The sequence below is a fragment of the Polyodon spathula genome, chromosome 1 (assembly GCF_017654505.1).
Source record: "Polyodon spathula isolate WHYD16114869_AA chromosome 1, ASM1765450v1, whole genome shotgun sequence".
Lineage (NCBI taxonomy): Eukaryota > Metazoa > Chordata > Actinopteri > Acipenseriformes > Polyodontidae > Polyodon > Polyodon spathula.
Window position 1 is genome coordinate 1983915 of NC_054534.1, and position 26163 is coordinate 2010077.

At 42.1% G+C, this 26163-nt stretch overlaps 1 protein-coding gene across 4 annotated transcripts in view; it reads right to left on the reverse strand.

Annotated features, from left to right (window-relative positions):
• The window catches only part of LOC121308062 (rhotekin-like), a 123716-nt gene that overhangs the window by 16403 nt on the left and 81150 nt on the right, over positions 1-26163 (reverse strand). For all 4 annotated transcript variants that reach the window (XM_041240387.1, XM_041240445.1, XM_041240512.1 and 1 more), the window contains exons 9-10: positions 25700-25831; positions 7235-7400 (exon numbers count right to left, since the gene is read on the reverse strand). In XM_041240387.1, coding sequence (XP_041096321.1) covers positions 7235-7400; positions 25700-25831 — 298 coding nt within the window. The remainder of the gene's footprint in view (positions 1-7234; positions 7401-25699; positions 25832-26163) is intronic.

The window sequence follows — 26163 nt, forward strand, 5'->3', positions numbered from 1 at the left end:
CTTTTAACCACTACCCCCAGTCGTGAAATGGTTCACTCCTCCCCACTGTTCAGTAGAATAGTTCCTTGTCAAGCGTATTTCCTTCATTCCTAAAAGCTGTCTCCAGTAATTTGCCCAATAACAAATTTCACATAAAAATGTAGCCATCAACAATGCTTCCTCTCAGCTATGCAGACTTGTACGTGTGTGTGTCTGTGTCATTGAGTGTGTGCGTGAGAGAGTGTGTTCAGACCTAAATACTGGTCCAAAGAAACACACATAATGAATAAGCACACAGGCTCGCCCCTCTGTCACAGCACAATTCTGTACGAATTCCGTTTGCACCAAGCTCTTGGCTGGGAACTCACAGGGAGAGCTGCACTGACTTTTACACTCCAGCGGGGCTAGGGAGCTGGCCTGTCTTATCACACTCCAGCTCCCACTACAGATCCCTTTGATCCATTCCTGGTTTAAGAAGACCCACATGCTTGTTACCTATACACTGTGGCTAATCAAGCTTGTAGTAGTAAAACCTGGAATGGTGACAGCGCTATGCAATTGGTGTCTTATTTCCATCCCTGAAAAAAATATTTGTTTCTGTCGAATGGTATCATTTACTAATTTTGATTAAACAAGTGTGTAAAAAACTAACATACATGTAATAAAATGTTTATAAAACCATCAGTCAACATGCTCTGCTGGCACTGCAGAATGTTCTCTCAGACTGGAATCTGCTGTGCTTGAGAAGTGTCAGCGTGGTTTGATGTTCTGCAAGTAGGTAGAGTGCCACAGAGGCTTTTAAAATGACTGCAGCTGATCATTCTCAGTGAGTGAAAACTGTAAAGGGCTTACTGAAAGTGTTAATGAAACCCTGCACACTGATGAAAGTGTTTTATTCTTCGTTTGAGTCTGCCATAACCTTTGCCATGATCTGCTGGTTTGGCAATCTTAGTGTGAAAAACAAAAATAAACTGGGAACACTGTCAAACAAAGCTTTAAGATAACTGGTGTTACTCTCCATGATCTTTCTCATCTGTATCAAGTGAGAGTCTCTTGAAAGGCCCAGTACGTTTTACTGGACTCCCACCACCCTCTCTATGGTGAGTTCCAGTTGCTACCTTCGGGGTGCAGGTTTCACCTCCCCAGGTGTGGAAATATTAGGTTCAGGAAATCTTTCATTCCATCAGCTATCGATTTTTTAAATAAAAGTGTACATATTGGTCGCGATTACCTGTTGTGAACCGACTTTGGGCAGGTCCCTTGCTTATTTTCACTTCACTGATGGTCATGTGACTGGGTTGTTGTTATTGCTATATGCATGTATTTACTGCTACTGCATTGTATTGTATTGTTGATATATGTTGTATGTTTTCTCTCAACTCCTGGCTGTAAAGCAAATCCAACCCAGATTACAAACACAGCATCAGTCACACCTAACTGTGTATTGAACACCAGCACGGGAGTACTCTATTCAACCCAGATTACAAACACAGCATCAGTCGCACCTAACTGTGTATTGAACGCCAGCACGGGAGTACTCTATTCAACCCAGATTACAAACACAGCATCAGTCGCACCTAACTGTGTATTCAACACCAGCACGGGAGTACTCTATTCAACCCAGATTACAAACACAGCATCAGTCGCACCTAACTGTGTATTCAACACCAGCACGGGAGTACTCTATTCAACCCAGATTACAAACACAGCATCAGCCGCACCTAACTGTGTATTGAACACCAGCACGGGAGTAACTGTGTATTCAACACCAGCACGGGAGTACTCTATTCAACCCAGATTACAAACACAGCATCAGCCGCACCTAACTGTGTATTGAACACCAGCACGGGAGCAGTTGCCAACATTATTTTTTAACGGTGCCATACTATGAAAACAAGTTAAAGAAACTGTTTGGAAATGAACACTGTTGTCATTGTTTGAGCGCTGCATCGCCTCTACACAAGACACTTTGCCACTCTCTTCCATCAGGAAATATCAATAGCAGCACAGCAAACACTGAGGAATGAGGAAAGACATTTATATACGGCAGTTACGACTTCACCTCTTCATAACTTAAGTGCTGATAGAAATACAAAAAATGCTTTAGTAAAAAAATGTTGCGCTACAGGTTTGTTTGTTCTGTTCGTTTTTATTGCTGCAAATTGCAAGCTGTTCAGGCAGCACGCACACTGTGAATAGCACATGTTTTACTGAGAATATTACTTCAGTGGTCACACTTGGAGACAGAATGAAGAAACAGTAACACTGCCAAAGAACTGGGCTGTCCTGCAGTCTAGGGATTAGATTCCGAGACCCTTTTTTATTTAAACTGAATTTGCTTTGGAATTTCTTTCACACTTAATGTGCTGCACATGGTCTTTAAAAAAATATGTCAGGTCTAAGCATTGGCGGAGACCAAGAGAGTTGCAAGAACTGATTATTCCATTATTCACATTGAGGATCGGGCCGATTTACCATTCAGAGTGAACAAATGAAGAAACAGCTGCTTGGATTGCTGTTCTCCACGCAGTCTAAAACCAAGGGGACACTAGTCTACATGTTGCTAGAAAATGCAGAATGAAATCTGTTGCTTCAGATTCCAGGGGACACTGTCCTACAGGATGGAGAAACTGTAGATAAAATATTGATGGACAACACAGAGAAGACAATACACAGATGATATTTCCTATCAAAATGTATATTGGTGTTTTTTAGTGTCCACAATTTACCAGCATTTTTTTTCCAATATAATAAAAGAAACGTTATATCTGTACATATAGGATTGTATTAGTAATATTTACTTTACCCTAATCATTTTTGTTCTGAATTTGTTCTTTTTGGCTTGAATGTTTTTCAGTTTTATTTGTGTAAATAAACGTGTCACTACGTGTAATTGCAAATAGATAGAGGTTGAAATGTGATTGTTATAATTTTTTATTCTGTTATTTTGAACAGAATTCCCAATTATGCCAGGTGACGATTTGTTTTACTCCTCTACAAATGAGATATCAGTAACTGTGTCACAGTATTTGCAGGTTGTTTATTTGAGGCAAAATGATACTGAAAACTCGGGAACTTAAACGTAACACACCGTTAACACACCGTTTGTTGACTTTAATGCCGCTCCACTACATCTTGTTGCATTAACTAACAAACTGATCATTAACTGCCAGTAAAGTACCAATTAACACTTATTTACTTGCCAAAAATCACCCTGAAAACAATCGATAAGGAGAGTCTCCCTCATAATATCCCACCCCGGCTCCACATTTACTTTCTCCGCCATTTTTCCACGTTTTTTTCGCCACCGAAGAAGCTAGTCACATGATTTTTTACATCTTTCATTGGCTGATTTATTCTGACAATGTTGCTTCGATAAAATCAACAGTCCTTTGATACAGTGGCTTGCAACAAAGACGCCTGAAACGTATAGCGTGCACGTCACTTTCTACAAAAAAAGTAGCCCTTTCTACATTTTTCTAGCAACATGTAGACTAGTGTGCCCTCTGCTTAAGAAAAGCAGCAGCCATCTCAAATCCAGGCAGCTGTTTCTTCACTTGTTTCACTTTGGATTGTACATTCGCCCGATCAACCCCAATGACCCTCACCTGAGTGTCGGCACCTGATTTCTGTGGAGCGCTCAATCCCAGTAATCAGATAATCGATTTGTGCAGCTCTCTTATCACAGGGCTGCCACCTTTTCCACAGACCAAACCTGGACATATTTCTCAGTCAGCCTAGGTCTATCAAAACTGCAGTATACTGTAATACCGTTTAACACAATACCACCATCTCTGTACAAATCAATAATCATGCAGTATACACAGTATTGTGCGCTTGACATTTCTATATCATGGTAGGTTAAAGGCTAATCTTACCTGAGACAAGTGGCTGTGGTGATGAGTACGGGCGGAGTAAATCAATGCAATTTCTGAAGCGACGAACCTGTCCAACTACTTTTATTTATTTTTTAAACATTTCTGAGCCTGAAAAATCTGTTTGTGACAGTCAGAATTATTTTACAGCCATTGTCAAGGCAAATTTCACCCCCCAAGAAATATTAACAAAGTTATTAATATATGTTAAAAACTACAGCACTATCAGTTGTGTGGTGGTAAAACGAGACTAAATGAGTCAAAATGTACTCAAATTTGGTTCAGGTTTTTCAACGTTGCTAATGGTTACCGCTAAATATGCAATGTTTATGTGTGTAAAAATGTAAACCAGTAAAGTGTTGCGTTGTTTGCACATTGTGTTTCTACATGTCCAGGAGATGTCTTTGTGTGTGGCAGCATTCCAGCAAGGGAGAATATAAAGGGATGCTCCCGCAGCTCGTGCTTGTGCGTAGTATTATGATGTAATTGCGTAGGCGAGACAATGCGGGACTGTGCAGGCTCTGTAAGAGTGCAGTATGGGAAGACGGTTGGAGAAGGAGAGTTTGAGCGAAAACGTCTTTAGAAATAGACGTATGTGACACAGATATGCACAGTCGCGGTGAGAAAGAGAAAGGTGTCCTCGATCGGTAATGTGAAATTGCTTAATGTTATTTTCTTTATAAACTTAGAGAAAATAGGTTTTGTTCGTTTTTGGTCCGGAAGAAAAGACAGGTTTGTTTTCTTTTAATAAGACAGTGTGTTACAAACCCAATTATCTCTGTGCAGAGGAAGGCTTTATGGAATTAAACTCAGTTTGGCTTGATTAGTAGGGATCCAAAACGAGTGTGAAGGGAACGGAAGAGAGATAAGTGGAACAGAGAAAACACAGAACCTTCTAGCAGCATGTGTTGTGATTGCAATGGCAGTTCAGTGTACCAAGCGCCACTGAAGAAAACTGGAACACAGAGCACTTAAAAGATTACTATCACCCGATAGAACGCGATTGCAAAATAATTTAACAATATATAAACTGAGCTATGGATATTTGAACAGTACCTAACGTTAACTCGACTGTGAAAAACTAAGAAAATAAACTGCATCCCCATAGCTGGTGTATGTAGTGTTGCAGAGACATGCAGAGAGACAACCAGTGCCAGTCAAGAGTTGAGCCGCGAGTGGGGGAGTGTTGCACCAGGCAAGACAGATGAGGGTAGTGCAGTCTGGAGGACAGTAACGTGGTGCATGTTAATGAAGGGTCGATTCACATTGCGAGTAGAGCTGAGGGCCTGCCACACCAGACACAGGCCTTTTAAAAATGAGTATTTCAAAATTTTTCGTTCTTACACAGCCCTTCAATTTTAAGACGTCAGTAATTGGAAAGGATTACTAACTGCAACATACTTTAGCATGAGAACATGAGCGAACATGTCTGTTTGGTGCAAAGTTTCAATAGCCCAGCATGTCAAATTTATATATAACCTAAGATTACAATAATGTTACGAAGAAATGGCAAATAAAAAATAATATGAAAACATGTCAATTATATGCCACTCTTAAAAATGTAAGTGGGCACATTATTTAAAAAAATATTTAAAAAATCTTGGTATGAATGTAGAGCTGTGTTTTTCCTCTGCCACAAACCCCATTGTGAACAGCAATCCCCCTGAGCAGTGTGCTGTTCCAATAAGAACATAAGAAAGTTTACAAACGAGAGGAAGCCATTCGGCCCATCTTGCTCATTTGGTTGTTAGTAGCTTATTGATCCCAGAATCTCATCAAGCAGCTTCTTGAAGGATCCCAGGGTGTCAGCTTCAACAACATTACTGGGGAGTTGATTCCAGACCCTCACAATTCTCTGTGTAAAAAAGTGCCTCCTATTTTCTGTTCTGAATGCCCCTTTGTCTAATCTCCATTTGTGACCCCTGGTCCTTGTTTCTTTTTTCAGGCTGAAAAAGTCCCTTGGGTCGACACTGTCAATACCTTTTAGAATTTTGAATGCTTGAATTAGGTGGACACGTAGTCTTCTTTGTTCGAGACTGAACAGATTAAATTCTTTTAGCCTGTCTGCATATGACATGCCTTTTAAGCACAGAATAATTCTGGTCGCTCTTCTTTGCACTCTTTCTAGAGCAGCAATATCTTTTTTATAGCGAGGTGACCAGAACTGAACACAATATTCAAGATGAGGTCTTACTAATGCATTGTACAGTTTTAACATTACTTCCCTTGATTTAAATTCAACACTTTTCACAATGTATCCGAGCATCTTGTTAGCCTTTTTATAGCTTCCCCACATTGTCTAGATGAAGACATTTCTGAGTCAACAAAAACTCCTAGGTCTTTTTCATAGATTCCATCTCCAATTTCAATATCTCCCATATGATATTTATAATGTACATTTTTATTTCCTGCGTGCACTACCTTACACTTTTCTCTATTAAATGTCATTTGCCATGTGTCTGCCCAGTTCTGAATCTTGTCTAGATCATTTTGAATGACCTTTGCTGCTGCAACAGTGTTTGCCACTCCTCCTACTTTTGTGTTGTCTGCAAATTTAACAAGTTTGCTTACTATACCAGAATCTAAATCATTAATGTAGATTAGGAATAGCAGAGGACCTAATACTGATCCCTGTGGTACACCACTGGTTACCACACTCCATTCTGAGGTTTTTCCTCTAATCAGTACTTTCTGTTTTCTACATGTTAACCACTCCCTAATCCATGTACATGTGTTTCCTTGAATTCCAACTGAGTTCAGTTTGAGAATTAATCTTTTGTGCGGGACTTTGTCAAAAGCTTTCTGGAAATCTAAATAAACCATGTCATATGCTTTGCAATTATCCATTATCGATGTTGCATCCTCAAAAAAATCAAGCAAGTTAGTTAGATGCGCTCTCCCTTGCCTAAAACCATGTTGACTGTCTCCCAGGACCCTGTTACCATATAGGTAATTTTCCATTTTGGATCTTATTATAGTTTCCATAAGTTTGCATATAATAGAAGTCAGGCTTACTGGTCTGTAGTTACCTGGTTCAGTTTTGTTTCCCTTTTTGTGACTGCCTTCCTCTCCCATTCTCAGGGCAGGCTAAGTGAGCACACAGCACTGCTCTTTAGAAACGCTGATATAAAAAAACTGAACCTTGTGTGGATCCATGGACTTGTTTTGGCGATCCCTATACAAAATTGACTTATTTCTGCTGGATAGTTTGGCATTTTCACTAAACCCTCACCAGCCTTGGTTCAATATAACAGTGAAGATGTGAGCTTATCCAAAAATCGTTTTGTGCAGCTCTCGTTACCAACACTCCCAATGCAGTATGTTACAGTTGAAACATGAAGGGATTGAAGCGGAGCCTATCGTCTGTAGTGCCGACTCACTCATGTCGTAGAACTGCTGCCAGAAGGCCTGCATCCATCGCTGGGTGTCATCGTGGCTCTCTGCCACCAGGGTGTGCACGACCTCTTCGCTCCCGTACTTGTTGGTGATGGAGATGTTCTGCACCTTGCTCTGGGGGTCCTTGTCCGTCGCACGGATCCGCGTCTCCTGAAACACACACACGCCATTGCTTATTGCATGAATTCACTTGAAACAAGCAAGCAAACTGAAACCAGGGTGGGGCTACTGCATTGTCATGATGGTGTTCTGACACAAAAGAAAACAGACCAGCTGCTGAAATAAACACATTAGAATTAACAATTCACAGGGTCTGCTATTACTAACTTCATCTACATCTATGACCAAAAGTTTTGCATTACCTAGAAGTTTATGACTGAAACTACATGAGCATAATTTACGTCTTTTATATAACATCATGTAATCAAAGAAACTACAAAATTATATCACAAAAGTAGTGATATCATGTAGTTTTCAATTATTCTGCAGGTTTTATTTGACTTTATGAAGCAAAATTAGTTAATTACATGGGGTGATGCAAAACTTTTACAAGAATGTCCTGGCAAGAGGACCAGAAACAGTAATTTCACATCATTAAAAACTACATCAGTCAAAAAACAACACCATACATTCAATTTGGGATCAGAAACATTTACACTTTGATAATTCTTGGAACCTGCTTATTCAAATACATGTAATCTTAGTTATTGTTCTTCGTTAAGCTGACTCATCTGGGTTGGTTATCTGATGCATGAGACTCTGATCCTATTCCATGCCATAGGGGGCACTGTAAATAAATGCTGATCGGCAAACATCAGACCCTCTCCAAGGCCCTTAATAAACCAGTGTAACATTAGATTGTAAGCTGCACTTAGGTAGACTTCTTACTTTAGTGGACTCTTTTTCAGGTAATCATACATCTTTTGAAACACAGCAGGTATGTTAGTCCTGGTGCCCTGGATAATTCCAGTCCTGGGTAATCGAATTCTAGCATAGACCCACAGCTTTTACTAACATGGCTTCAATTCCCCAGTCCTTCAAAACAGACCAGTAAAACAATCCGACCTCCGAGTGCAGTAAACCAGAGAATGGCCCTGCGCACAATAACTGAAGCCACCTGGAGTCCCAGCTTACTGCTGCTGTGCGCCTTGGTTCTGGAACTCTATCTAGTTACCATTAGGCAGGTTAAAACATTGGATTCTTTTACGTTTAAATTGAAAATATACTTTTTTGAATGTGCTTTTATATAATTGCTTGTAACTGAAGTATATATATATATATATATATATATATATATATATATATATATATATATATATATATATATATACACACACACACACACACATACATACATACATACATACACATACATACTAGTGCCATGAAAAAGTATTTGCCCCCTGTCTGATTTTCTGCATTTTTTCGCATTTTTCACATTGAATTTAGTCAGATCTTTTTGTGGGTTGTAGTAGTATATAGAGGGAGTCTTAGAGAAAAAATGACACCAAAAGTTTGGTGCTTCTTTCATTTGTTTGGTGTGCAAGGTAATCAAACACGCAATCTTCAGGTGTGAAAAAGTTATTGCCCCCCCCTAGTTAACTCAACCCAAATTAAAGGGATAATTAGGGTCAGCTGTTTGAATACTTTGGTTAACAATCAGGCCTGATTTGGGCCAGCCCTGCCCAATATAAATCTGACTAACTTTGTCCCTTACCATCATAGTGAAGTTGTCAGCACAGTTTCTAGAGGTACGTTGTGCCACGATTAAAAGAAATTCCTGAAGACTTGTGGCAGTAGTGAATCTTCTCAGGAGTGGCTGTCCTGCCAAAATCTCTCCAAGAGCAAGGCGTAAAATCATCCAGGAAGTCACAAAGAACCCTAGAACAACAGCCAGGGATCTGCAGGTCTCTCTCACTTGGGTTAAGGTCAGTGTTCATGACTCAACCATTAGAAAGACACTGGGCAAAAATGGGATTCATGGCAGAGTAGCAAGGCGGAAACCACTGCTCTCTAAGAACATGAATGCTAGTCTCAAGTTTGCCAAAAAGCACCTGGATGATCCTCAAGAGTTCTGGAACAATGTTCTATTGGCAGATGAGTCAAAAGTGGAACTTTTTGGCCAACATGGGCCCAGTTATGTCTGGCGAAAACCAAACACTGCATTCCACAGTAAGAACCTCATACTAACGTTCACATCAGGACCTGGACGGCTTGCTACCACTGAAGGAACCATGAATTCTGCTCTGTATCAGAGAATTCTACAGGAGAATGTCAGGCCATCCGTCTGTGAGCTGAAGCTGAAGCGCAGCTGGGTTATGCAGCAAGACAATGATCCTCCGAAACACACAAGCAAGTCTACATCAGAATGGTTGAAGAACAAGAAATTTAAAGATTGAGATGATTTGGCAGGACCTGAAACAAGCAGTTTATGCTCGAAAAACCCACAAATGTCACAAATGAGTTGAAGCAGTTCTGCATGAAGGAGTGGGCCAAAATTCCTCCACGGCGCTGAGAGAGACTGATCAATAACTACAGGAAGCATTTGGTTGCAGTTATTGCTGCTAAAGGTGGTGTAACCAGTTATTGAGTCTAAGGGGGCGATTACTTTTTCACATGGGGGCGTTGGGTGTTGCATAACTTTCTTTAACAAATAAATAAGTATCAAAATGTTGTGTTATTTGTTCACTCAGGGTCCCTTTCATCTAATATTAGATTTTAGTTGAAGATCTAATAACATTCAGTGTCAGAAATATGCAAAAATGAAGAAAATCAGACGGGGCAAATACTTTTTCACAGCACTGTACATACACACACACACACAAGCTCAAACCTGTATTAAGAGACCACTCAAGAGACAGTCTAATAGTGCCCTCTTAACACAGGTGGTCTCTTAAAAGACGGCCCATAACTTATGAATTTTCTATTTGTCTGCTCTGACATGCTGTCCTGTAACTACGTATGTCTTAGATACACTGTAAAAGCCAGCAGATGTAATATGAACAAAAGGAAGTATGTAATTTAATAACATTCATTTAGATAATGCATTTACAAAAGAAGTTATTTTGTGAAAGTAATGAATGCTTTCCTGTCTCAGGCCACACAGAATGTTTTAAATCCTTTGCAAATTTCAATACCTGTGTCTGCCTTTCTGGTACGTGTTGATTCATTGCATCCTGAAAACAATGCCAGCAGAAGATCTTTCTCTATTACCACGCACATTGTTTCCATACTCTTAAGTATGGCTTGAATTTTTCGGTGTTTATTTTCCTTTTAACGGTTTGCCTGTAAGTCTTAAGCCGCCACAGCCTAATTATGAGAACATTCTGTTAACTTAGAGGGAAAAAACAACACAAAATGAAATCGACATATTGGAAGCTACCTAGTTCCCAGGCAAGAGCGAGAACAAAATGCAAGTTAAAGTAACATTTGGGGGAAGTGATTAATGCCATTGCTTGTGCTGTGTTCGAATAATGAAGAAGGTGAAACAGAATTAGAAAGTCAATCAGGACATCAAGGTAAAAAGAAGCGACTTTGCTAAGTAATTAACAGTTTAATTTAGATATGGAATCAGCTCAAAACACCATCACGTGAACAAAAATAAAAACCTAAAACTTCAAGCCCTAGTTCTTTCCATTTCAAAATGCCGTATCTGCGTCTTTCTAGTGCCGAATTCTTCAGCAGTTTTTCTGGCACTTGCTGTCTTTACAAGTTTCTTAAAATTAGGTTATTACAACCATTAACGAATGGGAAGAGCCTCTCTGACTGCCAATCACTGAGCATATATAAAAAAGTTGAAGAGAGAAGTCCTCACAGTAGCACATTTGCCATTTTCTTTTGAAAACAGGAGGTCAGCTGGGGACATGAAACAGACACTAACAGAAGTAGATTGGAGTAAAATAGAGAAAACATCCACAGAAAAAGGATGGCTGTTCTTCAAAAATGTAGTACTAGAGGCGTAAAACAATTACATCCCTAAAGTAGACAAATCTAAATGTAAAACTAAATTGCCAAAATGGTTTAATAGATCAATTAAAAAAAATATTCAGCGAAAAAAGGCACTTTACAGAGCAGTAAAAAGGGACCAAAAACAAAGTACACAGAAAGAGTACACGGAACTGCAAACGCAAGTCAAAAAGGAAGTTAGAAAGGCCAAGAGAGAAATAGAAATGAACATTGCTAAGGGAGCTAAAACCAATTCCAAAATGTTTTTCCAATATTACAACAGCAAGAGAACATTCAAAGAGGAGGTTAAAAGAGATACAAATGGCAAAATCATAGATGAAGAAAAAAAATAGCAAATGCATTAAATGATTACTTTTCACAAGTTTTTACAAAGGAAGATACTGACAACATGCCCCACATGTCATCCAGTTCCTATCCAGTTTTAAATAACTTTAGCATAACCGAGGCAGAAGTGTTAAAGGGACTAGGAGCTCTTAAAATAAACAAATCCCCTGGGCCAGATGAGATCCTCCCAATAGTACTCAAAGAAATGAAAGAAGTTATTTACAAACCGCTAACCAAGATCATGCAGCAGTCTCCTGACACAGGGGTGGTACCGACAGACTGGAAAATTGCAAACGTAATACCGATCCACAAAAAGGGAAACAAAACTGAACCAGATACAGACCCGTAAGCCTGACTTCTATTATATGCAAACTTATGGAAACTATAATAAGATCCAAAATGGAAAATTACCTATATGGTAACAGGGTCCTGGGAGACAGTCAACATGGTTTTAGGAAAGGGAGATCGTGTCTAACTAACTTGCTTGATTTTTTTGAGGATGCAACATCGATAATGGATAATTGCAAAGCATATGACATGGTTTATTTAGATTTCCAGAAAGCTTTTGACAAAGTCCCGCACAAAAGATTAATTCTTAAACTGAACGCAGTTGGGATTCAAGGAAACACATGTACATGGATTAGGGAGTGGTTAACATGTAGAAAACAGAAAGTACTTATTAAAAGAAAAACCTCAGAATGGAGTGTGGTAACCAGCGGTGTACCACAGGGATCAGTATTAGGTCCTCTGCTATTCCTAATCTACATTAATGATTTAGATTCTGGTATAGTAAGCAAACTTGTTAAATTTGCAGACAACACAAAAGTAGGAGGAGTGGCAAACACTGTTGCAGCAGCAAAGGTCATTCAAAATGATCTAGACAAGATTCAGAACTGGGCAGACACATGGCAAATGACATTTAATAGAGAAAAGTGTAAGGTACCCCACGCAGGAAAAAAAATGTACATTATAAATATCAAGCATATAATTCAAGCATTCAAAATTCTAAAAGGTATTGACAGTGTCGACCCAAGGGACTTTTTTGACCTGAAAAAAGAAACAAGGACCAGGGGTCACAAATGGAGATCAGACAAAGGGGCATTCAGAACAGAAAATAGGAGACACTTTTTTACACAGAGAATCATGAGGGTCTGGAATCAACTTCCCAGTAATGTTGTTGAAGCTGACACCCTGGGATCCTTCAAGAAGCTGCTTGATGAGATTCTGGGATCAATAAACTACTAACAACCAAACGAGCAAAACGGGCCGAATGGCCTCCTCTCGTTTGTAAACTTTCTTATGTTCTCATGACCTCAAAGGGTAATGGTTGTCATTCTCTTTTCGGGGAACCAGGGTTATATTAATAACCTAAAACGTTCCTTTCAATTCAAATGACAATCATTACCGAATGGGAAAGCTGTACCAAAGCTGTCGTGGTTCCAAATTACCAACAGTACAGCCCCCCTAAGGGCATGCCGCCTGCAACATTCTAGTGTCCAGAGAGGGTCTCGTTCAATTTGTAACATCTGCCAGGTTTGCTGCCAGGTATACCTTCAAAGTGGACACTGATTTTCCTGTGTCAAACAAGTGTTACAAGAAGTTTAACATTGTCTCAAATCGGGCAAGTCACAGGATCGTGACCTTCGGCAACCAGCAGAACTTGTGCTCTCTCCACCCTGATCCTCTCTGATGTCAGGGGTAGTAATGGTAGTGGAGGGAACGCATACAATAACTCCAGTGGCCATGGGTGAGCTAGCGCGTCTACTCCCAAGGGGCCCCCTGTCTCTCTCCATGGAGAACAACAGGGGGCAGTGAGTGGACTCTGCTGTGGCAAAGAAGTCGACTTGTGCAGGTCAAAACCTCTCCCAAATCTGTTTCACCACTTGAGGATGCAGCCTCCACTCCGAGCTGTCTGGAGCTCTTCTGGACAGATCTGCTGCCTTATTGTCCACACCGGGGAGGTGAAATGCCCTGATGGAATGCAAGTTTCTGTACGTCCAGGTCAGTAGTCTGTGCACTGCGTGGTGAAGGCCCGGTGAGCGCAGGCCGCCTTGGTGATTTATGTAGGATACCACTGTGGTATTGTCCATCCAGACCAGCATTTTCGTGTGCTAATTGCTGGCAAAAATGGGATAACGCCAGACTCACTGCTTGCAGCTCTTGCGCATTTACGTGTGCTTGCTGCCAATGTCCCTTCCACTGACCTCTTATTCCTCTCCCACTCCAGATCGCTCCCCGGCTCAGGCTGGAGGCGTCTGTAGTGATCACTTCCCTTCTGTGAGGGGATCCGAGGGGAGATCCGAGGCGCAGATTGCGGGGACGGAGCCAGCACTCCAGTGTCTTCTGGCATTGTCTGGACACTCATCCCAGCCCGTACCGATCTCGCACAGGGGGTGCACCTTGAGCGTATTCACCCAGGCTTGAAGCGGGTGCATTCTCAGCAGCCCTAGTGGAAGGATTCTCGAGGCAGCTGCCATCAGCCCAAACAACCTTTGATATACTTTGACCTGTAGGAGAGAGTCCTCTCTGAATAGGGAGAGTGTGGTCTCCAACGACTGAATCCTGTCTTCCGACAGTGAGGCAAGCATGCTAACAGAGTTCAGTTTGATCCAAGAAGTTGCTCTTCTGTTGATGTATTGAGAGCCCTAACTTCACCACATGATCTATGACCTGTTTGGTGCGCGCCTCTGCGCGTGCTTTTGACTGCGAGCAAACTAACCAATCGTCCAGATAGTTTAGGATCCGAATACCCCGCAGCCTGAGGGGAGCCAGTGCTGCATCCGTGCACTTTCAAAAAGAGTGGGGTGCCTACGAGAGGCCGAATGCCAGCACGCGGAACTCGTACGCGTTACCTTGAAAGGCGAAGCGAAGATATTTTCTGTGCGTGGGATGGAACGGGACATGAAAATAGGCGTCCTGCATGTCGATCGATGTGAACCGGTTGGAAGGACTGGAGGATACGCTGTGCTGTCAACATGTTGAACTTCCTCTGTTTGAGGAACAAGTTGAGGACCCTGAGGTCCATAATTGGTCTGAAACCGCTGTCCCTTTTGGGCACCAGGAAGTACCTGGAGTAAAAGCCGCTAAGGGTATCGCTTGGACTTACCAAGTGTACAGTGTTCTTCCTTTGAAGATTGTCGATCTCCTGTTGAAGGAGTATCACCCTCGCTCGTTCAACGGTGGTGAGGAGCACACCCTTGAAGAGTGGCGGACCTATGAGGAATTGTAGCGCGTATCCATGTCTCATAGTCGACAGCACCCAGGAGTCCTGGGTGCAGCCTTGCCATGCGTCGTTGCTGTTGGTCAGTCCGGTTGTGGGGGGGTGTTGGTGGCAGCCGGGGCCCCTCAGGGGCAGTCTCTCTTGCACTTGGGAGGGGGCGGGTCTTTCTTAGGCCCCGACCTCGGTCTCCAGCCGGAGAACCAGTTACCCCTGGCCTGCGGTGGTACCCCGCAGCTGGCCCTGCCTCTGCCTGCCTGCTTGCCTACTCTGGGGTGGAGGGAGATGTTCAGACCCTTTTACCCCAGCAGGCTGCAAGTGCCACCTTGGGCGCTGACTGTAAGCCAGAAGGCGTGAAAACTTTGAGGCAACCTCCGTGGCCTTGTGGGAGCTCTCAAGGCTTACATCAATGGTCGCCCCAAAAGTCTGCCCCGGTGTAATGGGGACATCCAGCAGTGCCACCTTCTCGGTCTCCACGACCTTGGCTTGTGTCAGTCACAAATGCCGGCAGGCGGCCACCATCTCTGCCACCGACCTCCCTGATGCCTGACCTAAATCCCCCACTAGGTCAGTCATTGCCTTAGCAACCACCTGGATCTCCCCTGTGTCTGCCTCTGTAGCTCTGTCCTGCAGCCTCTCTGCCAACTTGTTTTGGTAGAGTACCAGTATTGCCATGGCATTCGCTGCTCACACTGACAGCGCAGCTGATGCGTATGCCTTTTTCAGCATAGTGTTCATTGTCCTGCAAGGCGTGGACTTGTAGGTTGGGTCCTTATCCCCCTTGGTGAAGGAGGAACCTTGTAGCAATACCGTGACCGTGTCCCCGATAGTGGAGAATGTGCCTAGGCCTGCTTCTTGGGCTCCTGCGGTCAGAAGCAGAGACTCTGCTGTTCTGGAGGCTGAGGGTGCAGACACTGGGTTGCCCCAGGAGGAGCGCACCAAATCCAGGAAGTCCTGGCATAAGGGGAGGGCATGCTCTGGGTGCCCTTTCTGCTGGAAGAAGCGGTTTCACTTTCCCTCCTGTTCGTGGCTGCAGCTGCACGCTGCATTAGCACCCGGAACTCCTCCCTCTGCGATACGTGTGGCAAGTTCAGCAAGGAGCCCCCCCCCCCACTATGGCCTGCCCAACGGAGATGGCTGTGTCTGAGACGTCCAATCTGGACGCCGTGAAGGACCGCTTACCAGGGCTAGGGGGTCTAGGCAGAGGGGATGGGGAACGAGACTGTGGGGCTGCCCTGTGGTAGGGGGCAGCCTGCCCTGAGATTTTAATAGGGTCTCCAGCATGGTCTGATGAGCCCTTACAGTCTCTGCCAGCTCCACGAAGCGCTGCTCGGCTGAACTTGGGCTCTTTTGAGGAAACTGTGACGGTGATCGTCTGCGCCTGTGCCTGCATGGGGAAGGGGAGCGGTGCCTGCGTGGCAACCTCCTGTCCCCTGGGGAAGGGGAGCGGCGCCTGTGCGGCGACCGGCTGTCCCCTGGTGAGGATCGGTGCTAGTCCTGCCTGGGCAGCTTCGCCACACACTGGTCACAGTGGTGGAACCCAGCGGAGAACCCAGTCAACTGGACTGACATGCCTTGCAGTGAAGCTGCTGCGCTTGATGACAATAGCAGCCTGTAGACGCTTCCAAGTGATTCACCGATGCCGAATCAGTCGGTGCCAATGGGTAGCGCAGTTGGTGCCGGGCTGTAGATGGCTCCAAAGGGGTTCACCAGTGTCGAATCAATCCGTGCCAGGAACGGCGCAGAGGGAAGCCCTCAAGAGGGGTCGAAACCAGCTCTTGCCTAATCCTCGTATCAGTTTTCTGACAAGAGCACTCTTACCAACGTTCGAGAGCGTGATTTTACCGTGGATCAATACATTTATTCTGTCAAAAAAACCACACAATCAGCCAAATTCGGTACCAGAAATCAAATGCTATCTACGACCTCTCAGTGAAATGAGAGAAAATGGCGATGTGCTACTGTGAGGACGTCCCTCTTCAAAAGGAGGTGGGAGGGACTTCCCCCTCACAGTAGGGCCCTGATAAGGCAGCTTTTTTATGCTCTGTGATTGATGGTCAGAGAGGCTCTTCCCATTCGGTAATGGTTGTCATTCGAATTGAGAGGGAACTTTAATTATATCACCTAGGAAGGCCCTTTTGTTTCTCCACATTTTCTCTCTTCCTTTACAAGAGAGCGCTGTTGTTTTATTGATTGTGGATAAAAGACAGCTAAAATGGTTACTGTATTCCTTTGAATTCAGGACAAACCATTTAAAACCATAATTTCTTATAACAATAGCCCTGTGTAAGGGAGCTTAATACAGGTTCGAGTCTGTTGCTGGGTGAGAGACAATTGTGGTCACTGGTCGTGTTAGTCAACAAAAACACCAATATCACTGAGAGGAATTTAAAAGTGGTCGCTTAGACCAGGTGGTCGCTAAATAAAGGTGTTCGCATGAGAAGTTTTGGCTATACATATATATTTAAGTGATAGTCAATGTGGGCTCTTCGGTGTGGTAGATAACCGCGACTGGAGTTATGCGTCCCAAGGCAAGGGCGATAGTCAAGGTCATCTACCACACGGTAGAGTCCCCATCAAGAGGGTTCTGTCTCTATTAGAAAACCATTTGTTTCTTTAATTTCTCTTAAAAAAACTTTAAAACCTGTATTTTCCTTAAACCTCTAATATTTTGCCAGGTAACATTCCGCTGAGGAAAACAGTCCCTAACATAATTAGAATAAAAAAAAAACAACATGCATATAGAGAAAACATTATTATTATTAAAATGTTTACTAAATATATTTAGAAAATGATTGAGTGCGAACAGCCAAATCAGCTTCCAGATCTAGCCGGCTTCTATTTTACATAGATGCCCGCTGGAACGTTGAAGTGCTTAACTGTGAATTACATTTTAAAATCAATCCGCGCTTAAAACGGCTACATTCTAATCTACAGCTAATCTGATAACATAAAGAGCTACTTAAACATAATTTCTGATGCTGGTCTAGAGACAAGCAAAATCATGTCTGTGACAGGACATAATGAAGGCTCAATTCGCGCAGCTACTGGACAGGGAAGAAAAGACCTGTCCACTGTTGTTAGTTAGACCGCACGGCTGCGGAGGACTTCGTGTGTGCGCGCGGGTCGGAGGACTTCGTGTGTGCGCGCGGGTCGGAGGACTTCGTGTGTGCGCGCGGGTCGGAGGACTTCGTGTGTGCGCGGTGGACGTTAGGTTTTTTAAAGAGTGTGTGACAGTTACAGTTTTTGTTTTTGTGGTAAAAAATAAAAGAGGACTAAACGATACCCACCTAGTCAGTGACTTTATTGCCGGCGCCATAAAGAAGAGTGACGGTACTACAACAACAATAACGTTAAACGAGGCAGTCTTCCCAGCGACAGCGAGTGGGAGAAGTACAGCGTGGAAAAGTACAGAGCAGTTTCGAAGCAGAAAGGAGAAATTGCATCTTGAATTGCTTTAATCAGAAAACAGAGGACATTGGGGAAACACAGCCGCGTGTGTTTTTCTGATAACAAACAAGCTGAAACTCGGAGCAGCTGATTCAAATTCAGCGCCGTTTTGAGACACGGGCGAGGGGAGGAGCCGACAGCACAGCAGAACAACGCAGTTAAACGAGGCAGTCTTCCCAGCGACAGCGAGTGGGAGAAGTACAGCGTGGAAAAGTACAGAGCAGTTTCGAAGCAGTTTGAAAGCAGGTTGACGGCTGCAGAAGAAACTAAACTTAAAAAAAAAAAAAACCCTCAACATGGTCTTCAAGCCAGTAATCTGTGACACCTGCTTGATGTGGGAAATCCGAGAAAACCCAGCGGAGCTAAACCAAGTGTGCGTAAAGTGCCGCGCGATCCAGGATTTGCATAAACTAGTAAGCATGCTAGAAATGGAGCTGGAAGAAGTGAGACAGCAACAAGATCTTGAGGAACTGGCACACCCACAATTCATGGAAGTCTGCATCACCCCTAACAGACTGAAAGCCACCAGGGAGATAGAAGGTCAGAACAGCTGGGTTCAGGTAGGCAGAAGCAGGGAAAAAAAGAAACTTCGTCAAACACCACCAGAAATCAAAACAACCAACAGATTTGAGTCACTTCAGAATTTTGATGAGCAGAACCAACAACAAGAGAATGAAAGGAACAACATCCAGGACCCCATTGACAGTGGTGACCAGACAGCAAAAAGAAGGGAGGTCATGATTGTTGGGGACTCCATATTGAGAAACACAGCAAGTTCAGTTCGCAGTTTGGACCCCCTTACTACAACAGTGTGCTGCCTTCCGGGAGCCTCGGTCAAGCACATCACTGAGAACGTGGACAGGCTCCTAGAACGAACAGGAGACGACCCGGTAGTAGTCGTCCACATCGGTACAAACAACATTGGAAGAGACAGACCAAAATCCCTGCAAAACAAATTCAGAGAGCTAGGAAGGAAATTAAAAGAGAAAACCAAAACTGTGGTATTTTCTGGTATACTACCCGCACCTTGCAAAGGACCATATGGACAGCTGGAAATAATAAATCAAAACCAATGGTTGAAGACGTGGTGCACACGGGAAGGCTTCACCTATCTTGATCATTGGACCACTTTCTACAACGAGGACTATCTGTATAGACGGGATGGACTGCATTTAAATAACAAGGGAACTAGTCTACTTGGAGAAAAGATCCTCGAGCAGGTTCGGAAGCATTTAAACTAGAAAGGAAGGGGGGAGAAATCAACAAAAAAACAGAAGGGAGACCGCATCAAAACAAGAACAACAACTCAGGTAAGACAACCATTAAATGTATTTATCTAAATGCTAGAAGTATCAGAAACAAAATTCTAGAACTTGAAGCTACTGCACTAACAGGTAACTATGATGTGATAGGTGTTACAGAAACGTGGTTATCTGAGAGTGATGGGGACGAATATAATATTTGTGGGTATACACTGTATAGGAAAGACAGGCAGGACAGAAGAGGAGGAGGGGTAGCGCTATACATAAGAAACAGTCTTGAAGCCCAGGTGTTAAACCTGGACAAAGAAAATAAAACCGAATCAATATGGGTCAGAATAACAGACAAAAATTCAAAAGGCATAATAATAGGAGCATGCTATAGACCGCCAGATTCAGACGGTGAGCACAATAATCTGTTATACAATGACATTAGAAATGTGTGTAGCAAAGGAGAAGCCATACTAATGGGGGATTTCAACTTCCCCCAAATAAAATGGGAAAACCCGGTGGGTAGCGCGAAGGATGAAATAGAAATGGTGGAAATGACAAATGACTGCTTCCTAACACAATTTGTGAAGGCACCCACTAGAGGGGAGGCATGCCTTGATTTAGTCTTTTCAAATAACGAAGATAGAATAACTAAAACAGAGGTCAGAGAACCACTGGCAAACTCAGACCACAACATGGTCTCATTTGAAGTGTTTTTTAAAACCCCAAAAGTAAAGACTAAAGCTAAGGTTTACAATTTTAGAAAAGCAAACTATGAAGGCATGAAACAGAGACTAACAGAAGTAGATTGGAGTAAAATAGAGAAAACACCCACAGAAGAAGGATGGTTGTTCTTCAAAAACGTAGTACTAGAGGCGCAAAACAATTATATCCCTAAAGTAGACAAATCTAAATGTAAAACTAAATTGCCAAAATGGTTTAATAGATCAATTAAAAAAAAATATTCAGCGAAAAAAGGCACTTTACAGAGCATTAAAAAAGGACCAAAAAGAAAGTACACAGAAAGAGTACACAGAACTGCAAATGCAAGTCAAAAAGGAAGTTAGAAAGGCCAAGAGAGAAATAGAAATGAACATTGCTAAGGGAGCTAAAACCAATTCCAAAATGTTTTTCCAATATTACAACAGCAAGAGAACATTCAAAGAGGAGATTAAATGTTTAAGAGATACAAATGGCAAAATCGTAGAGGAAGAAAAAAAAATAGCAAATATGTTAAATGATTACTTTTCACAAGTTTTTACAAAGGAAGATACTGACAACATGCCCCACATGTCATCCAGTTCCTATCCAGTTTTAAATAACTTTAGCATAACTGAGGCAGAAGTGTTAAAGGGACTAGGAGCTCTTAAAATAAACAAATCCCCTGGGCCGGATGAGATCCTCCCAGTAGTACTCAAAGAAATGAAAGAAGTAATTTACAAACCGCTAACCAAGATCATGCAGCAGTCTCTTGACACAGGGGTGGTACCGACAGACTGGAAAATTGCAAACGTAATACCGATCCACAAAAAGGGAAACAAAACTGAACCAGGTAACTACAGACCAGTAAGCCTGACTTCTATTATATGCAAACTTATGGAAACTATAATAAGATCCAAAATGGAAAATTACCTATATGGTAACAGGGTACTGGGAGACAGTCAACATGGTTTTAGGAAAGGGAGATCGTGCCTAACTAACTTGCTTGATTTTTTTGAGGATGCAACATCGATAATGGATAATTGCAAAGCATATGACATGGTTTATTTAGATTTCCAGAAAGCTTTTGACAAAGTCCCGCACAAAAGATTAATTCTCAAACTGAACGCAGTTGGGATTCAAGGAAACACATGTACATGGATTAGGGAGTGGTTAACATGTAGAAAACAGAAAGTACTGATTAGAGGAAAAACCTCAGAATGGAGTGTGGTAACCAGCGGTGTACCACAGGGATCAGTATTAGGTCCTCTGCTATTCCTAATCTACATTAATGATTTAGATTCTGGTATAGTAAGCAAACTTGTTAAATTTGCAGACAACACAAAAGTAGGAGGAGTGGCAAACACTGTTGCAGCAGCAAAGGTCATTCAAAATGATCTAGACAAGATTCAGAACTGGGCAGACACATGGCAAATGACATTTAATAGAGAAAAGTGTAAGGTACTGCACGCAGGAAATAAAAATGTACATTATAAATATCATATGGGAGATATTGAAATTGGAGAAGGAATCTATGAAAAAGACCTAGGAGTTTTTGTTGACTCAGAAATGTCTTCATCTAGGCAATGTGGGGAAGCTATAAAAAAGGCTAACAAGATACTCGGATACATTGTGAAAAGTGTTGAATTTAAATCAAGGGAAGTAATGTTAAAACTGTACAATGCACTTGTAAGACCTCATCTTGAATATTGTGTGCAGTTCTGGTCACCTCGCTATAAAAAAGATATTGCTGCTCTAGAAAGAGTGCAAAGAAGAGCGACCAGAATTATTCCGGGCTTAAAAGGCATGTCATATGCAGACAGGCTAAAAGAATTGAATCTGTTCAGTCTTGAACAAAGAAGACTACGTGGCGACCTAATTCAAGCATTCAAAATTCTAAAAGGTATTGACAGTGTCGACCCAAGGGACTTTTTCAGCCTGAAAAAAGAAACAAGGACCAGGGGTCACAAATGGAGTTTAGAAAAAGGGGCATTCAGAACAGAAAATAGGAGACACTTTTTTACACAGAGAATTGTGAGGGTCTGGAATCAACTCCCCAGTAATGTTGTTGAAGCTGACACCCTGGGATCCTTCAAGAAGCTGCTTGATGAGATTTTGGGATCAATAAGCTACTAACAACCAAACGAGCAAGATGGGCCGAATGGCCTCCTCTCGTTTGTAAACTTTATGTTCTTATGTTCTTATGTTCTCTACGTGTGCGTCGTTTTTATATTCTAATTATGTTAGGGACTATTTTCCTCAGCGGAATGTTACCTAGCAAAATATCAGAAGTTCAAGGTAAATAAAGGTTTTAAAGTTGTTGTTTTTTTAAAAGAGAAAAAGAAATAAATGGTTTTCGAATAGCGATAGAGCCCTCCCGATGCGGGCTCTACTGTGCAGTAGATGACCTTGACTTTTGTTAGTGCCCCCGCCTACAGCTCGGGACGCATAACTCCAGTCACGGTCATCTACCACAAGGTAGAGCTCTATATTGTAGAAACACGTTTGTTAGTTTTTTGTTTTTATAGTCACGTTTTAAACTAAAAGTTTTTTTTTTTTTTTTAACCTAAATAACGACAGTTAATGACATAAATACACACAGTTTAATTTGCAATCACAGAACAAGGCTGCTTATTGCCATTTGGAGTAAAGCCCCTAATCAATGTGGCTCTGAGTCTATTCCCGTGTTGACTGTCTGCACCAGGGCTACAATCTGGAACATCACATGAAGTGTTCAGTCCTCTCCATGTACAGCAGGACTCAGCAACTTCAGTATCATGGTGCCCCTTATAAACATTCCTAAAGCCTGGCAAAGTGGGAAGTACAGTGGAAGCATGGTAAAGCACAGTACTGTAAAATCTGAAGAGGTATGGAAAAATATTTAAAAACATGGCAAAACCTGGTGAGCTGTGGCAATTGCACAGTATAACCATGGTGAAAGTGTGGGAAAACCGCAGACTCACAGCACTGAACTCTGTGACCGCTGACAGGAGAAAAGGCATTAGAAATGCACAGGGCTGCTTCCAGCAGACAGGTCGATATGAGGGGCGTTAAAGCTGCCTCAGTCTCAGCAGCTACTGTATTGACCGCTCTCGACAGCACAGCACACGACATCGTGCTGCACAGTATTACTGGACAGGTGATGTATGCAAGATAAAGAAGAGCTCCTCACAAGGACAGCGCGTCTGAAGCTTGCAACTATTACCGCTTGGATGACTTTTCACATCATTGTTATCCATGTGGCTGGCAAAGGTAGAGTTACTATCATTGTAAAGCTTCTTTCAAGAGCTTTCTAATAAAACTTGAAAACTGACACGGTGTCAATAAAAACAAACCCACCTCCTCCTGCTGCTTTACACCGGCTCCTGTGCAGTACAGAATTGACCTGAAGATTTTGCTGTTCACTTACAAGGCTCTGAATGGATTAGCACCTAGTTATTTGCAGGAGTTACTGACCCCATATCTTCCAAACTGAACTCTGAGATCACAGGATGCGGGGGGCTGCTGGTTATTCCCGAGGTCAACAAAAGCAACACGGGAGGAGGGAGGGCTTTTTCTTGTAGAGCTCCTAAATTCTGCAGTGCTCTGCCTTTGTTGGCTTTCTTATCTTGGTGGGTTTCAATGTAACTTTAACATTGCTGTTATTGTATTATGTGTATACTGTTATTTAAATGGTCTGACTATGGCAGCTGTATGTGTGACTTGCTACACAAATGTATTGTGGTTTGTTCTTTTACTTCTGCTATGTACTGTATAATGCTTTGCAATGCTTTTGTATAAAAAGTGGTATATAAATGCAATAAATATACTACTACTACAATGACTACTACTAATAATAATACCAGTGACAACAACAATAGTGATGATTACAATAACAAAAATAAAGATAATCATAATTATAATAATTAAAACAAGGGTGATAATGATAAACGCCAGTATTTCCTGGACTAATTCCTATAAAAGGCAAAAGCTTCCATAGATGATCCACAGGAATGAAGCAGGTTCTGTTTATACAGGATATCTGAAATCTGTGCTCATTTGTTATTCTCTTAAGAAAACAAACTGATAAAATCAGAAATGCAAATGATTACCCAGCCCTGTTCAAAAACATCTGAAATACTTTGGAAAATTAAATGCTTGAATGTTCTGCTGACAATACAATATTGTGGTGTTCGGGCAAATGTGGATTTTTGAATATTCGTTCAAAATGTAAATGAATATTCTTCATTTTTTAATTAGCTGGACAATTTGTACCAAAATTACAATAAAAAGACACATTTCTCAGGAGTACAATTAACCTGGTACCCCATTAAATCACCTATAAAGAAACGAAAGGAGAAACACTGTCCTGTACAGGAGCGAGCTAGGCTCTGGTTCATATATTTATAATATATTTGAGATATTTTAGACATTTAGAAATTCTGTTATTTGCATGGACAGGAATATTTTTGCCACCGAATACATTTTGCTCTATTTGTCCCAACACTACAATATAATGTAGTTAAAATGGGTCAGCATTAATACTACTACTAACAATAATAACAATAATAATAATAATAATAATCCTGCCCCCTCTGAGTGTGTGCTGTGCAGTCTGCAACGAGGCTGCACTGTGTTTCTCCCCATGCTGAAGATCCAAGGCTCCAGTAAAGGGAGGTAATCGAAGGCTGACTGCTCACTTCTGCGTCATCTCAGCCTGATGTCATTAGAATGATGCCCCCCTCTATAACCCAGAGCAGGGCTCAGTCTGACAGCCCATTGCAGACAGACACCGAGACACATTCAGAGCAGGGCACACAGCTCAGTCTGAATTGTATTTGTTAGACAGCTCCCAAAACGGGACCCACCCACCCCCCCCAGATTAAGGTTTGTCCTTCAGAGTCTTGCATAGAACACTACCACCTAGTGGCCAGATACTGAAATTACACTATTCAGCTCCACTCAAAAGATTTGGAAGCGAGTAGTTTTTCGAGATTTACGATTATACTGCAAATACAGTAATTGTAAATCTTGAAAAACTACTCACTTCTAAATCTTTCGTAGTCATCTTTGTATTACTTTAGTATAAATACATGTTAATTTGGATTCATATGTTGTTTTTTTCTGACTATGTGAACGAAAAGACACACATTTGCCCGTTTTCCCATTGGAAATAGTGATATTTTTAAATATCACTGTCCTGGTCACAAAAGCAAAGTTTGTGGGGAATAATAGTCATGTTTTATACTTTTGAGGCATAAGCAATTAGGAAATAACACTTACTACCCAGGAACAAAAATTGTGTTACACAATGTAATTAAATAATAATTATTTTTACTATGTCATGAAGATACAGGAAGGAATAGTGATATTGGGTTATTTCTGGAGGGGGGGGGGGCCATATATTATATGTTTTCGGAATTTCTTATTTAGTTTCCTTTATACAACTTATCCCAACCCCTGAGGGTCAATCCTCTTGTGCACTATAATGCTGAACACTAGGAATCAGCCTCGATAGTACAGACCTGCTGCAGTAACACCTCCCAGCTAAGAGGAGTGCCTACCTTGTTGATGGCGATGGTGAAGGCAGGCTCCACTTTGGCCTCTACATCCTCCGCCCGGTTGTAGCAGAAGAGGTTTGTTCCCTTCAAGACGGCGTAGATCTTTGTCCAGTTTGGATGATCTCCCACCTGTTGCTGTGAAAGAGAGCAGGACAAGAAGCTCATTCACAAATGCTGTCCTCTCCTGGGCCAAACAAATCAATGCCTCTATATACCCAGGGGCTCGACAAAGGATGTCAGCGAGCAACGGGCCACTGGAGGATAAAGGCCAGCCTGAGCTCATCTGGCCAGAGGGGTGCGCTATAGTATGATGAGGAGAAACAGCCCATGCCGGTTTTGATTTAATTCCCTGCAGGAGCGCCAAAGCCATAAAAAATGTCAACTGGTTGCTAAGAAAAGGCAATGGGTGGCACTCACTCTGCATTCACTCCAGTGCTGAGTGTGCATCGGATTTTAAAATGTACTAT